At 38.1% G+C, this 17,430-nt stretch overlaps 1 protein-coding gene across 7 annotated transcripts in view; it reads left to right on the top strand.

The window, feature by feature from the left end:
- The window catches only part of CHD9 (chromodomain helicase DNA binding protein 9), an 87,282-nt gene that overhangs the window by 19,253 nt on the left and 50,599 nt on the right, over positions 1–17,430 (top strand). For 5 of the 7 annotated variants that reach the window (XM_032122230.1, XM_032122227.1, XM_032122229.1 and 2 more), the window contains exon 5: positions 15,576–15,913. In XM_032122230.1, the coding sequence (XP_031978121.1) occupies positions 15,576–15,913 (338 nt within the window). Of the gene's footprint in view, positions 1–13,745; positions 14,441–14,575; positions 14,768–15,575; positions 15,914–17,430 lie in introns of those variants that run through there. The other 2 variants (XM_032122232.1, XM_032122233.1) reach the window with 2 other exon arrangements.

The raw sequence follows: 17,430 nt of genomic DNA, 5'->3' as shown, positions 1-17,430 counted from the left end.
AGTAAAGTGGAGAAATGCTGAAGAATCATGTAGCCTTAGCTTTGACTGATGCAAGACTTCTGATCTTTTAACTCCACTTATAACTGGTTTGAGTTTGCTAAGGCTAAATAATCTATTCGCTTTTCAGAAGGATGAAAAAAGGCTTCAACGTTGTTTTACATCTTTAGAAGAAACAGGAAGTTGAAAAGATAATGTGAAATATAAACTGTTGGAAAAATACTGTGAAGCATAAACTGTTGGAAAGATAATCTGAAGTATAAACTGTCCTAAGAGAAGTTTACAGCTGTCTCACTGTGTATGTTATTTTGTAAGAAGTGTTCTAATGTCTTCTGGCTGCGCACATGAAAGCAGAGGAATTGAGATTAAAAATAATATGAAAATGAAAAATATACTGATGAAAAATAATATTTCATTAATAATATAAAGTGCTATAGGATGAGGTGGTGGTTTTAGTTCTGAAATCACATAATTAATTTTTTTCCTTTTTGTGACTTAAAGTTTGGCAACTAACTTGACAATTCAGTGTATTCATGAATTTGTGTAACAACTGACTTGAAACATGCAAGTGTTTTTATGCCTGCAAGCCTGGAGCTGTCCTACCACTTCTTTTATAGAAACAGATGACAGTAATTTTTTTGAAAGAATTTGTCTTGCCCTTATTGAAAGTTTGGCCAAGTCTGAACCTCATAGATGATTGCTTGGGTGGTGTTGTACCCCAGGACATCTGTATATATCAGAATGGCATAACCTCATATATGAGCATATCATCAGAGAGGGAATTAACTCTCACCAGATCCAAGTGCAGATGTATGTGCTGCTGAGACATCCTGAGTTGTCACAGGCCATTCATATCTGACTGTGGTATCAGATGGCACTTTTATAACAATTCTAAATTCATTGTAAACATGTATCCCTTGGATTACTCCACTTGTAAAACTCTCATCCTGCCAATGGTTGCTGTTCTACTTGTATATACAATCTTGGACTGTGAAGTTTTTATGAGAGAAACACACAGTAAGCAGTGATATGCTTTCTTGACTAGCTGTGAGATCTAAAACCAGACATCTACTTGATATATATGCAGTTATGGAAGATGTATCAAAATCAAGGATATAGTATTTGTGTGTGTATATATAAATATATATATATATACACACTATATTGTATAGATATAGTATAGTAGTAGAATGTATTTCTTACATTCTGTATGGTTAATTTTAAGTAAGCCTGTAATGAGGAATATTTTAAATTAATGAATTGATCATACTATATAGAAATTCTTTGTAGAGGAGACTGGCTATTTTGCATAGTAAGTTTGTAGGATATGGCTCCTAAGTGTTGGTACAATACAAGATTTTAAAATTATGGTGCTGCTATACGCATGTGGCTTGGGAAGCAGTGCAATATTCAGTGAGACTGGGCATAATAAAATACACATCTCAAAATCTGTCCTACTTTGCATCACCTCACATATTTGCATCAAGTCGAAGGTTGGACTTGATTTTGGGAGTCTTTTCCAACCTTAATGATTCTATGATTGGAAATCATAGTATCCAGTAAGAATTTGGATATCTTGTAATTTTGGTATGTAAAAAAACCTTCATACCCCTAAGAACAACTCACAGATCAAAAAAGCCCTAAATGCTTATTCTTCCTAAAGTGTTTAATAGTGCTGGTATAGCTCCCATTAAGCATATTCACTGTATTTATATTGTTCCTTTAATTAGGGTCAATTTTATGGGTGACATCATATTAACAAATGTAAATCTTTGTCTGAAGTTTCCTTTTAGGCGTTTCTGCAAGTTGTATGCACTGGATTTAGTTTTCTGTGCCTCAAGAACATTTTCTACCTTCCTCATAGGAACTTAAATCCTGTACCACAGTGAAGCAGCAGAATTCCCAGCACATAATAAGTTTATCATCCATGCTGAAGTAATGAAATCAATCTCTCCACTGACCAATGTGCAATATTTTGCAGGTTTTTTGCTTTATATCTGTGATTTGAGAAAAACCTGCACAAACAGGTGGGAGTGACCATGGCAAAGCTATGTCAAATGCCCAGAGTTAATGAGAAGAGTAGGGCAGCATCTCTGAGCCTAAGTAGTGCAGTTCCTGGAATGAAATTCTAAATTATAGCTGTATATAAAATGTTTTCAGTATTAATCTATGGCTTTTTGCCAGTAACATATTACTCATTAAAAGAGCAATCTTTCAATGGCTTTATTTATAGTTGAATATGTATGAAGCACTTGCTTTTGTATATATTATATATGTTTTATATAAACCTTTTATACATTTTATTTTTTAAAATTGCAAATTGTGTAAGTTGGGGAAAGAAAGTACATGTTTGTGAGATAAATTTGTAACACATTTACTGATGAGTATAATATTTATTGTCTGCATTTTCATTTCCCCTGTTTTGGCTTTCAAAATAAAACTGTGTAGTAAGGGCAAGACAAAAATTGCTGGGCTATTCAGAACAGTGAAAATGTGCCAGAGTAATTGTTTTACAGTTTTAAAAGCTTTGAGTTTGTTAGTAATTACTGTTGAGTAGAATTAAATTTTTTCCCAATTTTTTGGATCTTTTTGCTATCACTAATGCTTTTCTTAAACCTTTCTTGAGAAGGTCTCTCTCAACCTTCATCACTTGTCAAATAATTGGGCTGTCCAATTCTTTGTGTATGTTTCCTCTTTAAAAATAAGTACTTGCTGTTAAAATGATTGTCATAATATAGTAATATATTTTTTCCTGAGATAATTGCACACACATTAAATAACTGCTATAATTGTCCTTGAAATGTGCCAAAAGAGAAGCATTTTTGTAAAAAGCAGTTAACAGATGGCAGGCATCGGAAGAAAGCTTCTGGCTGGGTCAAATTGCAGGAGTAAAATAGCAAGGTGAGACTAGTTGATAAAAATAAGTTAAATTGACATTATTTTTTTAATGATAATGCAGGGTAAGTGTGGTTGAATAATCTAAATAACTGTTTGCAAATAGGTGTCTTGTTAACACTGAAGAACTATAAAGCAATTCATTAATGGGAGAGTACTGATGTAATTGTGCCATTTTAGTGTCTGGAACAAGGGGTACCTAATTACAGAGAAAAGAGGAAACAAAACCCATGTTGAATTGTCTTTTAAAGACAGCAACCCATTCTATAGGCTGTTAAAGCTGTTATCTTCAATATATGCCTAAACTATAATAAATTATGGGGAAAAAAACAGTGTAAAGAAAAAAGCTCCTATTTCACTTTGTGTTGTGTTAATGCAACGTTTGGGCTATGAACCGAATTGGGAAACTCCTTCAGGTACAGAGAAACTTGGCACTTTTTTTGTCAAAGGTGTTTTTCCAGAATACAAGGCCTGGTTTAGTTCTCTCAGTTGCACAGGATCATGTTGCATAGAAACACCAGAGGGGCAATGCACACAAATATGTGAAGGTGTCAAGAGCACGGGCCAGACTCATTCCCGTGGTGCCCAGTGACAGAACAAGGGGCACAAACTGAAACACAGGAGCTTCCATCTAAATATGAGGAAAAATTACTTCACTGTGAGGGTGACAGAGCTCTGGAACAGGCTGCCCATAGAATTTCTGGAATCTCCTTCTATTCAAGAACTGTCTGTACACCATCCTTTGCAGCCTGCCCTAGGGGGTTGAACTACATGATCTCCAGAGGTCCCTTCCAACCTCAGCCATTCTGTGAGAGAGGAAGGAGTGAGAAACATTATTTTCTGCAGTACAGGCAAAATAATTGTGCTTGGGCCTGCAGTGTTAAATGCAGAGAGAGTGCAAGTGGAGTCCCTGTGAGACTGTCCATTGGCTCCAGTAACTACTTACCTGCTTTAACTAACGCTATTATCTAAACTCGGCATTTTTGAGTGGCTTCGAACATACCGTTGCCTGTAAAACTTCCAGAGCAGCATTTTATCTTGAGACATTTTGTAGATTTTGTAGAAAATCATCACTTTATGAAGTGTTAGTGAAGCATTACTACTGAAAGAGAAGCAGAACTTGTAAAGATGTTAGCCAGTAGTACGATTTTGAAGCCAGAGAATCTGAAGTACATTTGGAATTCATGTGGCTTTTGTCCAGATGTCTGTGTGTTTTGTGCACTCAGGTTTTGCAACATCTTTTAGGTACTATGTTAATTCTAAATATATAGATAGATCAAAGCAATTTCCAGCACTTCGCCTATCAAACAGCCTCCTACATCTGGAGAGGTATTGTTTTCTTTGTTTATTATCAGGTTGAAAAAATTTCCTCAATTTCCTGGTTACACAGATTTCTAATAGAGTGTTTATCATCAGGTGTTGAGTGGATTGAATTTGGGAACTCTTAAGGCTAATAAATATAAATTAGTGGGTTTCTTAGGATGATGAGATGGAGAATTCTAATGCTGATTTGAGTAAGCATGATAAATGAAGCTAGGAATGTAGCTTTAGGCTAGAAAAGATGACAAGTTTTACATTTTTGAAAGCTGTGTAATTTGTAGCAGAGATTGATTTTTCTTTCATAAATGTGGCAGGTTTTCTTTTGTGTGGATTATTTGGCTTGCATTTTACTTGAGTTTTTTGTTCCCTTGATATCTTACTGTGAAAGCAAGCATTTTAATTTATATCTCCTGAAATTGTTCCTATCTTTTACATACTGCCTGCTCAGGAGTTAGCCCCCATTTGAAAATAATTTCAATGTTAATAGCATATCATATATGTGCACATAATGCTGTTGAGCAGAATATTGAACTGCAAACCCAAATTAGTTTCATACATTGGTAGGCAGGCCTCTTTTAAGAGACATTCATGACCTCACAATTTAGTTTTAGTTTATATCTTGGAAAGAAAAGAGAAGTTAGCCTTAATGTTAAAGAAGACATGGCAAATATTGTGGTTCTGAGATTTTTGTGTATTTTCTTAGAGTTTAAAGCATTGTTTCAAAAAGATAGCCCTACTGATAGGTTTTAAAAATAATCTTAAGTAATCTTAAAAGGAACTGTTTCACCGTACCTTATTTTTTTATGAGTAGCACAATACAGAGATTTCTTTAATAGTATTTTAAGCAAACGCACAAGAAAAGCATAGCCCTTGCACTTTCTGAGACTTGCAACGTGCTATGGGTTACAGTACCTGTTTGTATTCCTCAGAAGGATAAGAAGATGCTGTACATGAGCACTGTTTTTTATCTTTGACTCACTGCAGCAGTTGTCCATGACGCCTAGGTATGGCTCAGCCTGATGTGTAAACTTCGTTGTAGCAGGAACTTTGGTCCTTACAACTCTTAAAAGCAGAAGCCAGCTGTTAGAGAACCCAAGCTGTGTCAGGGAAGGCAGGTAAATTATTTAAGGAACATCTGAGTGACAAAACCAGACGTGTGTCTTACTGTCTTTGAGTTCAGTAAGAACAATTTTTAAAATAGATTAGGCAAATTTATTTTGATGTGTCTGTATTGTAGCTCCTATTTGTATCATCCTTTGGAGGATTCTTTGACGTGCAATCATGTAGTGTTTGAAATCTGATCAACTCCCGACACTACACGAAGAGATGTGTTTTATGGTGCCAGCCCAATGTGCTTTCTGACTTAATGTGGTTTGATTGCAAATGTGTACAGGCTTTGACCCAACCTTGCTTGTTGGGGACAGAGGTACAAAGGGGCTCCTGCTCCATGATCATGCTTGGAGATGCCCTTGGCAGCACACTGTGGTCTCTAACCAGGCTGTCACTCTGTTCTGTGTTGGTGGCAGTTTCTGCTGACTTCAGCTCTGTTAAAGATAAGAATTTCTGTTTTCTTAACCATTACAGTGGATCTAGTCTTGCCCCTTTTGCTAGTAGCCAAACTCACTTGAGATTAGAAGCATAACCATAGCAGTAACTTTTCAAGACCTGTCTTGCAACTTTTTCTGTTTGATCCCTACCAAAAAGTTATTTTATGGTTATTCTTATGAAGCTCTTGGATGCTATGTTCTTTCTCTAGAAATTTTATAGGAGATTTTTGGTGAAAAAACAGTTTGGTTTTTTGCTTTTTGGGTTTCATTTGCCTGAAATCAAACGGTTGCTCCCCAGTAGTATCCTCTGACTTGGGACTTCTTATGTTTGAACCATCACCCTTTTTGATAAATTCTTTTTCTTTAGGCATCTTGTTTAACTCCTTAACTAGGGAGAAGGATTTTGTTCATGAATATTCAATTAAGAAAACTAGATTCAAGGGAAGTGGTTTCATTAGGTTAGCAAAAATGCCAAAGTACTCTTTTGTCTTGAAGATTCTGGCATACAAAGCTGCTAAAGTAGTTTATTGAAGCTGAAACAAAAAATACGTAAGTTAGTTTGAATTGAAGTGGAAGAAATATGCCCCCTCTTTGATTTAAATGGAAATATGCTGTGCAGTCAGTACTGATATTAGTGACTCCCCAGCTGTTGATGTTAAAAATAATTTTCCCAATTTCTGTCATATATATTTTAGTGTTAAGTGCTGGGTTTTTTTAATCTCACTGAAATTATGAACATTTAAAACACTTTGGATACTCTGTAAAGTACCAAGTAATACTATAACAAAAAGGCATGTTCAAAGATTAAGTAAACTTTTAACTGCTTCTAGGGAATAAAATTATTGTACAGAGATGCTACGTGCTAGCCTTTCTGAATATGCAATCTGTTTTGATTTAAAGAGCTTTCATGATTGGTATTTCCCTCTTAATCAAATGATACTTATTTTTCACATCTGTCATCATTCACAATACTTAATTGTTTTGCTACAAACAAGCACTGAAAATGCATACTTTAAAAGAAGAAAAAATTAAAAAGGAGGCTGCCAATATTATCATAGGATCATTTCCTGGGACTGCCCAAGACAATGATCCATTGCAGTGTTTTTCCAGGAGCCATTATACTTTGAATAAGCTGGTTCACTTAGCTTTTAATTGAATTGTATTTTACCATTGCACTCAATGTACTACAAAATGTGAGTAGAATTTGGTAAATTAGGCTTTTAAAGCATGCTGTGGAAGAAAATCTACCTCTGTGTTTTGTTCAATGTGTGGTTGTTTCTCTGACCTAGCCCGAGTTCCCTTTCTGTAGGTATTTGCAGAAGTGAGGCATTCAGACAAAAGGTGGGCAGCTTCCTGCTGCTTCTGAAGAGTTCTTGCCCATTTGCCCTTCCTCTCATCCCTTCAGTAGCCTCGGTGACGCCTCCAAGTAGCATAAGAGCACCAAGAATAGACTATGGAGGGTTGTGCAGCTTACAACCCTTGACACCCATAATGCCTTCTGAATCTGGGCTGATAACAAACTGAGAGAGAGTGGGAGAACCGGGGGATAGTGGAAGGAAAAACTGACAGTCGTAAACTTCCTAAGCATGAAAGTGGGCTTTGTTTCAATCATAATGTCTTCTTACAAGACTACTTCCATGAGAGATGTAGAGGGAAGGAACACTGTAACTGAAGTTAAGTTTTCACAAGAACCAACTACCTTTAAGGTCCTGTTGCTTTTTCTTGCTGAGAGATGGCTGCTGTGCTGGTTTCTTAGTGTGATTGGTACAGGCATGCTGAAGCTATCTTGGATGTTGGGATTAAGGGGAATAAAAAGCTCTTCATGTGATGTTCTTGAAGGTAGTTTGGGTGGGTTTTTTTCTTCTGGTCTTCTCTGGTTGGTAAGGAAAAACAGAACATGAGAAAATAACTTTCTCAGGGGCATACAAAAGTGGTGGCCATATAAAACATGGGTGGGTATGTGACAACTTGTGAAAATTCAGCTTGAGTTTGTTGCAATTTTGTTTTCTGTTCTGAAGACTTTTGCAGTCAATTCTTTATTTTACCTTTACATCATCACTTTAAAAGATTTTGTCACCTTAAATTAGAGCAGTTTCAGTTAATGTTATGTTTTTCTGGAGTTTAAGAAGGTCATTGAAAAAAAATTTGGGGATAGAAGCTACCTGGCTTTTACATGTTAAATACATTTTTCCAGTTGTAAAATCAGGCATGTGTATGTGTGTTTCAGATAAGGCAAACCCTTATCTGTACCTTCCACTTCCAAGAAGGTGTTGGATGATGTTAGATTTCAGTGGATTTAGAGCTTTATCTGGGGATTTTGAACCCTAATGACTACTCTTTAAAACATAAATATCTGCTTGATTTTTCTTGTCCGTAACTATTTGGTGAAATATTTTACAGATTTATTTCCAGATGCCCACATAAGACTTGTTTCCAACAGTGAACTGAAACCTGACTTGCCTTTTATAGAGTAGAGAGTTTAGTCAACTCTGGTTTTTAAGCAGTCAAGTAATTGCAAAATTTGTAAAGTTAAGATTAGGCAAGAATGCAAGAAAGAAACAGAAGGTTTTGCTAGACCATTTTGACCCTTAGAATAGATTAAAGTAGAAGATCGGAAGGTAGAGGTATGGCATGACTGTGAATTTGGTCTGGGTATAGTAACTCAATGGTGCATCCACCAGGTGCCTTGAATATGATAATTACATTTTTTTCATAGACAGGAGCCCATGGTTTTCTCATGGTAAGTGCAGTGATTCTGCTGGTGGGGACCGCACCCCATAGTGCACCATGAGGTGTGCACTGCATCAGGCTTAGACCAATGCAGGTTCTGAGTATTCCTGGCCATGCATGTGAAAAAGAGCACTGAGAAGTTTTGCTGAGGCAGTGGGTTTTGTTGGCATTGTCTGCCATTATCCAAATAGCTCTTACATTTCAGACTGGAACCGAAGAGAAGTGGGTACATGATGGGCACAGAACATCAAGCCACTGAAAACTGAAACTCATTAAAAGCAGCAGCTTGGCAGAGCAAGCAGGATGAAGTTCTCAATTTCTTTCATTTCCTGGCAATTTAGTATGCTCCATTACATAGTGCCTCCTTTAAGAGTTACAGCGCAAACTACACACACGTTTTTATACCACTACTAAATATTGAGAAAAAAATTCTAACGATATTTGGCACTGAGCCTCAAAATACTTTCTTCAAACAATCTCTTCCAAATGGAAGCAAAATGTGTGCTGCAGACTCATTCTGTAACTTCTGATGCTGCCTCTGCAGCATGCCCAGGTTAGCAGCTGCTTACATGGACATGGCTTGATCTTCCCCCCCATGAATGATAGGGGAGGTCACTGGTTAAGAAGCTGCTACTACTGACAGCTATGCTCTCGTCACTGTATTAGTGGCAAAACATGTTTAGTGATATATTACTGGGCTCTGTAGCATTGAGATGTGAAACAACACCCCAGAGAGAGTGTGACGTGCTAACAGGTGCATGTTTCATCTTAGAAATGTGACTAGTTTAAGGTTGCTGACCTTTCCATTAGTGTTTTCATTTCCACAGAAATTTAAAATTTGGTTATAAGCATGGTGCTAAATGCCTTGTGAGGCATAAATCACATTCACATCCCAAATCGTAGATGTGTGTTCTGAAGTGATTGTTACACAGATAAAAACTGTTTTCTGGCCACAGTGCTGTAATTGTTAGCCATTCATTTACCAACATCATAGATAACAAGTATGGAAGATGAAAAAGGTGGACTCTCACTTGGTATCTTTTTCCTTTTTTTTTTTTTTAATGTCTATTTTAATTTGGGTTAGGTTTCATATATGTGTGTCTTGAAATTCTGTATCCCTTAAATACTGAGACATTCATTAACAGTGATAATAAGCTAGAAAAAGAAAGAAGTGTATTATCAGCATATTGAAAGAATCACAATTCGGAATGCTTCACTGGCTCTCTTAAGAGTTCCATATATGCACCAAAGAAAATGGAAAAATGATAGAACCCCACAGATCTTCATTTGCTAGTGCTCTTGGCTTTGTGAAGCAATCCCAGCAGATGGTGTGGGGCAACTGTTGAACAAGAAAATAAAAAGCAGTTCAGAAGGAATTCTGGGGGGAGTTCTCTCTGGAGAAAAGAAACCCTGTTGCATATTTAGGTGATCTTCGCATTAGTTGTGCAGGAATAGCTTGATTTACTGAAAAATCTCATTTCAGTGTACTGTCTAAAGAAAATGTCATCTTTTGCTGGGATTGCCACGCAGCAAAGGAGATGCCTTTCTGCATGCCTGTGGGGTGACACACATTGATATGATAAGTAATCTTCTACAGATGGACTCTGTCAAAGCTGTGAGGTTTTGGGTTTTTTTAATAGATGTACTTTTTAATTACAAATCCACCATTTAAAAAATCACTAGAGGAATTATTTTTGCAGATGGTTCTAGAGGAAAAAAGTTCAGAGTGCTAGAATGGAATTCAGAAATCACTGAGTTGAGTCCATGCTTTCGGGGTTTTTTGAAGTTGCATTCCTAAATACAATTTTATAATGCAAATGATGAATGGATATACCTTTAAGAGTGAGTTAAAAACAACTGCAGTTTTCAAATTTTAATGTGATTATAATGTGAAAAAATGAGAAGCTAATTTGGACAAAGTCCCCAAACTATTGATATTGTAAGTCATGCAATTTATTTATTTGTACTATGGTTCTGATATTAATACTATTTTGGTGACTTGACATGCACAAAGACATGCCTTGTTTAGTAATAAACATGAACAGAGGTGATGTGGTAATGCATGAAGATCAAGTTTCCAGGTGGCTAATTTTAGCTGCTTTTAGTGCAGTTGATGTCAAGGTCATCTTGATTTCTTTAAGACCTGGTAGACTGTCAAGAACTTGTTATGCTCTCACGGCAAACAGTACTTGCTCTGAGCATCATCCTGCAGCTGTGTACAGCTAGCAGTAGGAGTGAAAGAGTCACTCAGGGCATTGCAGATGTAAACCTTAGCTTTCTGTTGTTAGACTCATTAGGGTCATAATTTAGCTCTTAGTTGTAGCTAATCTAAGTGGTCAGTAGATCCACAAGTGAAAAACATTATTTCAAAAAAATGCCTTGTATAATTCAATCACAAATGTGTGACTTGTTAAAATTTCAGAGAAAAACATTGTCAGTTCTTAGAATATATCAAGAATGGGTGCAACTAAGGAGAGATATTTAGTCTGAAAGGGTTTGTACACACAAAGAATTGAAAGTAATGCTACTCTATTGTGAATTGCCATACTTACTGTAGGAAAGGTGTTCTTACAGTGGAAGCCATATTTTACTATTGGAACAGATAAGGCAGGATTTGGCAAGGTTTTCCAGGAGGTTAGAAGTAGTTTCAGTGTTAAACTCACCTTCTCCTTGGGGCTTCCTTTGTAGTGATATGCAGAGGATGTGAAGGAATTATTTGTTGTTGTGGAGAAAATGAAAATGGGTTTAGGCTTTAGAGGAGAAAAACCTGATGTCTCTCAGTGTTGAGGATGGTGGTTTGTCCTTGCTGGGGGAAGGACTGTTATGCCAGTGAAGGTCTTCAAATGCATGTCCTATGCAACCACAACAAAGTGTTGGAGGAAATGCCTTTCTATGAAAAGCCTCCTCAGCTGAGTACTGCTATTGAAAAGATGCTGTCATGATTCTGCTTCTTGATACTGCCTGGTAACTTGACTGCTTTTACATTAGTTCAACTAAGAAATCATTCAGATATGTATAGGGTACCTTCTACTCCTGTGAGACAGCATGTCAAATTCCCTTGAATAGTGCCAAAAAGATGCTCCCCTGGCTGTGAATCAGGGCATGTGTGGGGAATTCTACAGCTGTTGTCTGAGCTGTTCCCTGAGTATTTTTCTGGGCTAGCTCTGCGGTGTGAGCACCACCAGGGCCCATACCTGCTGCTGCTAATGGCTTTTGCAGGCAGCAGCAGTAGTGTGAATCTGAGGTGATTCCTGCCAATTTCCCTGCTGCCCACAGGATTGCGTGGAGCAGCAGGGAACTGACTGGAGGCTTGTTCGCTGCACTCGGCTGCTGCTTGGCAAAGCCATTAGCAGCAGCCGATACCCTGGAGCTCCCTCTGTGGAGATTCAAGACAACATTGCATTGCTTTGCATTCACTCATATTGGGATGATTATCTTTGCAATGGTGAGAAGTACAAACCTTTTTCCAAATAAAATCTTGAGTTTTTAAATATATGGTCGCCTCAGGGTTTTCCTTTTCACCTTCTCCTATATGTTTGTCAGTTAAAAATTTCTTTCTTATTCTAGATAGAATAGGTTTGTAAGCCATTGGTGAGAGGATATATTTCTTTATGATGTTTATCTGCGTTCTGTCTCACTGAGGGGGAGGGGTTTACCCTTTTTTTTGTAGATGCTGTGTAGCTTTTGAAATGGTTTTCAGTGTGCATCATGATTTATAACTGTTCAATCATTTTATAGGCGTGCATATTTTTGAATCATGAAATTATTACCAGAATAAAAGACCTCTGCTGAATTAAATGGCTTTTTTTGCTAAGTACACACAGATCCTGTCCTCTGTAGCGCAAGCGTGTTTCATATTCTAATCTCAAAACATTTGCTTTCCAGTTTTGGTTTTTGTGACAATGGTGACTTTCTTGATGAAGGTTTCATTACAGATTTATTTAGCTTAGAATGGCTGGCTGGTGCCTTCCTGCATCTTCATGAATGTCATTTCCATATGGTTACAAATGCCATAGCAAAATTTAAAAAAAAACATGGTCTGGGATTTCTAACAAATAGCTTAATGTTTGTGCAGTGCAGGAAACAGAACTCGGAAGGGATAGTACAGAGCAAGACGCAGAGGGTCAGCCTGAGGAATTATAACACTGAGGAGCCTCGTCCAGCATACTCACAGTTCTACAGTAAGAGTGTAGTAAATGTTGTTGAAGAATAAACTGGGAAGCAGCTTTGAGCTCTGAGAAAATGTAGCAAAGAAACTTTGTTTTAAAGGAATAAAATATCTAGGAAGAGACTGTAAAAGGATTCACGAAAAAGCCACCACTTCTTTATTGCCTACTTAATTATTAAGCTTTTTTGTTTGTTTGTTTCTTAATGGCCCAGGAATGTTCAAGAACAGACCAACAGTACTGGATTTAGTAGCATTTGGCTTATAGCTGAAATAATACCAAGGGTACATTAGGAATATGGTTTTTTGTTTAGCTGATCTCAAAATGCAAAATAGTTGATTATTTACCATTTTTACTAAGATATGAAATAATAACCCTAAATAATAAATCCCTGTAATTTATAGTTACTGTAAGCATAATGTCTTGGCTAGAGTTCTCAAAAGTAAAATTAAAATGTAGTAATTGTCCTTGTGATGTTGCTGCATAATTACAGAAATATCCTTGAATTTAAGTGGTGTTGTTAAGAAAATAATCCATTTAAAGTAATGGTACCACTAGCGTTTCCACTGGACAAGGAACTTAATTTTGAAATCAATCTTAAATAGAAGTGAAATTATCTTTTAAAGCAATGACTAATTTTAACAATCTCAAAGTCCTTGCCACATTTTACATTTTCTATGGAAAAACATATATCTTACAAAATAAAGGTATATGTATATATTGAGCAAAACAGAAATCAAGTCCTGATCTTTCTTCATTCTTCTTGAGTGGGCTTTTGAGAATCAAGGGTATTGCTAGGATGGAGCTATGCTGTCAAAAGCTTCTTGTTTTTGTGTGTTTTTTTAAATAACCTTGCAAAAACCCCCATCTTCTTTTTAGTTTTATTTCATATGTTTACGTATTTTAAAACTTGTCTGATTTGTTCAAAATAGCACTTTAAGCCAGCCTGGGAAAGAAGAGGCGCTTACCAGAGAGCCGTGTCCCGAGGAGGTCTCCACCGCAGGGTCCCGCAGGTCTGGGCAGGGGCAGAGGGATAAAACCGAGGAGTTCTTCCATTTTCTGTAGGAAGCAGGGGAGCCTGTCAGCAAATGATTATAGTCACTGTTGCCATCTTATAGTAATGAAGTAAATGCAAGAGAAATTATAATTTAAAAAAAAAAATCAAAAAGTACATTGGAGAGCAAAATCTGTTTGCGAGGCCACAGGCTCGGCTTCGGCCGCTGTCCCCCCCGTGCCCTCCCCCGGGGCTGGAGCCGCAGGCTTGCAGTGCAGCGAGGTCCAGGACGAACAGCGCCCGGTTCCCACGGTTTTCCACGGGAGCGAGCAGCCGCTGTGGGCGGCGCTGCGGGCGGGGAGCGGGAAGGGTTAAAGCCGATCCCCGCGGGGGTTAAACGCGGAGCCTAATGGAATAATGACGGGTAGCACCATCTGCTGGCCTAGTTCCGCGGGGAGCGGGTCTAACCGGCGCTAATATTGGCGCTGATGCCTTTTGATGCTTTGTGCGTTTCTTTCCGCGCTTTGTTGGGATCCGGCGGTCCGCGCACGGCGGGGCCGGGCCGGGCCGGGGGCGGCGGGTGCGCGCCGGGCAGGGCGCGGGGATGCTGCTGAAGCGGACGAGCGCTCGGGGAGGGCTCTGCGCGGCCCGGCTGCCGCTCGCTAAATAGGCCATTTAGCAATCTTCTCCCCATGCTTTTCTCCTGAGCACTGCCGGGGGTGCTGGAAAAGCGGAGGGCAAGTCTTTGTCTGACGCCAAAAATGTCTTCAGTGAAGAGGCCAAGAGGAAGGGTAAGTGAGAGCCTGAATGAGTGGGAGGAGGAGGGGTTCTTTGGGCTAAAAGGCTAATGGGATTGAATAACCTTCCTTATTACTGGCTGCTGCTGCGGGAGCCGCATCGCCATCTTGAGCTGTTCCCGAGCTGGGTCCGGCTGTTTGTTCCAGCCCCGGGGCTTTAAGGTGGCATCGGGAGCGGCCCCATCCCTGCCTCCCGCCCCCGCCGCCCATGAGGCACCTATAGAACATGTATCCCGGGAAGTGCACGGGGTTTGGCCAGAAAATGTGTTTGGAAATTCCTGGTGGCTTTTCTTCCTGCTCTAGGCAGAGGCGCATTTACGGGTGAGAACGTAACATAACTGTTATCTGCTGGGGTTTTGTGTTTGAATAGGAAATTCTTTCCATTCCTCAAAGGGGGAGGGGAGGAAAGCAAAAACATGTCTTCTGGCTGGCTGCAGGAGAGGCTCATCAGCCCCGTAAACAATTCTGCGTCCATGAAATGGGCATTAAAAACCCGAAAATAAAAAACCAACTTACGTCTTTTATCCAAAGCATGGAATGTATGTTGATCTAAATAAAAGAAACGCTGCTTTCTGGTCCGTTTATGGATATATAGCTGTGTAATTTTAGTTTTGGTTTTATCTTTTGTCTGTTTTTTAATCTTGGTGTTGCTCGAGCATCTGTTGTGTTCATCACTGAGTTAGTCCTGTAGATCATTTGTCTGCTTTAAGGTAACTGTGGTCCTGGTATCCTACCAAAGGCAAAAACACTGATGCTGGTACCTTCAGGAGCTCCTTGCTTTTTCATATTTTATTGAAGGTGTTGGAAGTGTGTGTCAAATGTATGGGAATGCTGCAGAGGTTTAGGATTGCTTTCTTTAATTACAGAGGTGGAGAGAAGGCTGAGAGAATTTCAGAAGGTTATTTTTTATTGTCTTTGAGTACTTGGATTGGTTGTTTAAAACCAACAATTGATGTAGTTATTTTGAAACCCACGCCATTCTGTGGTATAAACTGAATTCCTCGTTTTTTGTGTCCACCTAAGTCCCTGGCAGTTACAATTTTTAAAAATGTATATCTATATCAAAAATGTTTGTACTTCATATTTTTAAAGTAAGGGAATTTAATTTACTTTTTGTTTCTTGCTACAGCCTCCTTCTTCCAAGAAGACTGATGGTTCAGGATCATATACTAAGTTGCAGAATACCCAGGTGAGGGCAATGTCTGAAAAGAAGCAGAAGAAAAAAACAGACTCGGAAAGTAAACAAGAGAAGGCAAATCGAATAATATCTGAAGCAATTGCAAAGGCAAAAGAGAGAGGAGAGAGAAACATTCCAAGAGTAATGAGCCCTGAAAACTTCCCCAGTGTTTCAGCTGAAGGAAAAGAGGAAAAGAAGGGTAGAAAAGTTAAATCCAAACCAAAGGATAAGGAGAGTAAAAAGCCGAAAACTGGTTCCTCATCCAAAATTAAAGAGAAAACAAAAATTGGGTAAGTAGATTAAAACATTATCTCTCTTCTCTTCAGACTGTAAATCCTTGATTAAAATGGAAACTGCTTACTGATAATAAAATGTTCTCCTCCACTGCCTACACAAAATTCTTCCTGATTAAGTCCATGTGTGGACTCTCTCATTCAGGAACAAGAATGCTCTGTTTTCTCTTTAGATAAAATTGCTGTAGGAGTGTCCTTTTGAAAGGAATTATTTTAAATTCATATTCTAAAATATTCTGTACTCACTTTGAAGCACAGACCCAAGTATCTTTTATCTAGTGTTGTAGTCAGGTCTGACTCCAAACTAAGTTTTTCTGGATTATAAATGCTGTCTTTATCAATTTTGGCATGTAGCTTCAATATAGTGTGCTTGGTGAACTGCACAGGGAGAAATTGGAAGTTTAATGAACTTGTAAGCAAGAGAATACTCTTATAAATATCATGTGTATCAAAAGTAAAGCACATATTGGAAAAATTAAATCCAAAGACCTTTGTAGGCTTCGGTCATATCAGTTTAATCTGCCGTCTTAAAATTTTTGCAGACTCAGCTGGGTCAAGCTGGGTGGATACCTTGGGATGAGGAGCTTTCAGAAGGCTTTAGGTGTTAGCATGCTCCAGGGGCTTCAGGAGCTGGCTCATCTTGGAACTCCAGAGCTAGCCTACGTTGCCTGTTTACTCTTAAAGGAAAGTGTGTGATTTCCAATGTTAAGTACGTCAGTCAGAACTTGAAATGGAAATCTTAGCTGCAGTCTGGTTTTTTTTTTTTTTTCTTAAATCCATGCTCTTTTTGCGGTAGCAGAAATATTAACTGGCATATCTCTCAAATTTAAATGTCTCATATACATATGCATATTTTCATGTATGGAGCAGAAATGAATGTTCTTTTAATCGGCCTATTTCTCTGCATTTTCTTTTTTTTCTTCTAGAGATCAGTGCTTTTCTTACATGTTTAAAGTAAACTGTTTTGAGTAGTTATCCTGTAGTATGAAGGTTACTGCTCTAAGTTCAACTTCATTGTTAACATAAAGTTTCATGGTGTTAATTTCTTTCTGTACTGTTTATGGGTTGGCATATGGTGCTGCTTGTAAGTGCACTGAGTAGTGCTTCCTTTTCTTTTTTTCTCTGTCTAGTTTAAGGTGGGATTATGGATGTGTACTTCCGAAGTTGATTTCACTTTCATGTTTCTGAATTTATTCATGTTCTATAACAAACATTTTGTGGGTCTACCTAATCAGAGAACTTACACAGTGTTGTCTAGGTAGTGTCAGTTTCATGAAGCTTTGTGGTTTATTCTTCGTGTGCTTTTTATTCATTCTTTTGGATAATTGACAAAACCTGCCAAAAGATTGTCCTTATGATATACTACATAGTTGCCATGCTATTTTTACTGTTTTTAAATGAAAAAAAAAAAGAGAGAGAGAAGCAAACTATTACATTCAATTTATGATTCTGCACTCAGTTTTGTCTTGGTGAAATGCTTTGCTGTGCACACTTAGGATCGGTTTTCAGGATTT

The sequence above is a fragment of the Corvus moneduloides genome, chromosome 12 (assembly GCF_009650955.1).
Source record: "Corvus moneduloides isolate bCorMon1 chromosome 12, bCorMon1.pri, whole genome shotgun sequence".
Taxonomy (NCBI): domain Eukaryota; kingdom Metazoa; phylum Chordata; class Aves; order Passeriformes; family Corvidae; genus Corvus; species Corvus moneduloides.
This window is presented reverse-complemented; position numbering and strand designations above follow the sequence as displayed.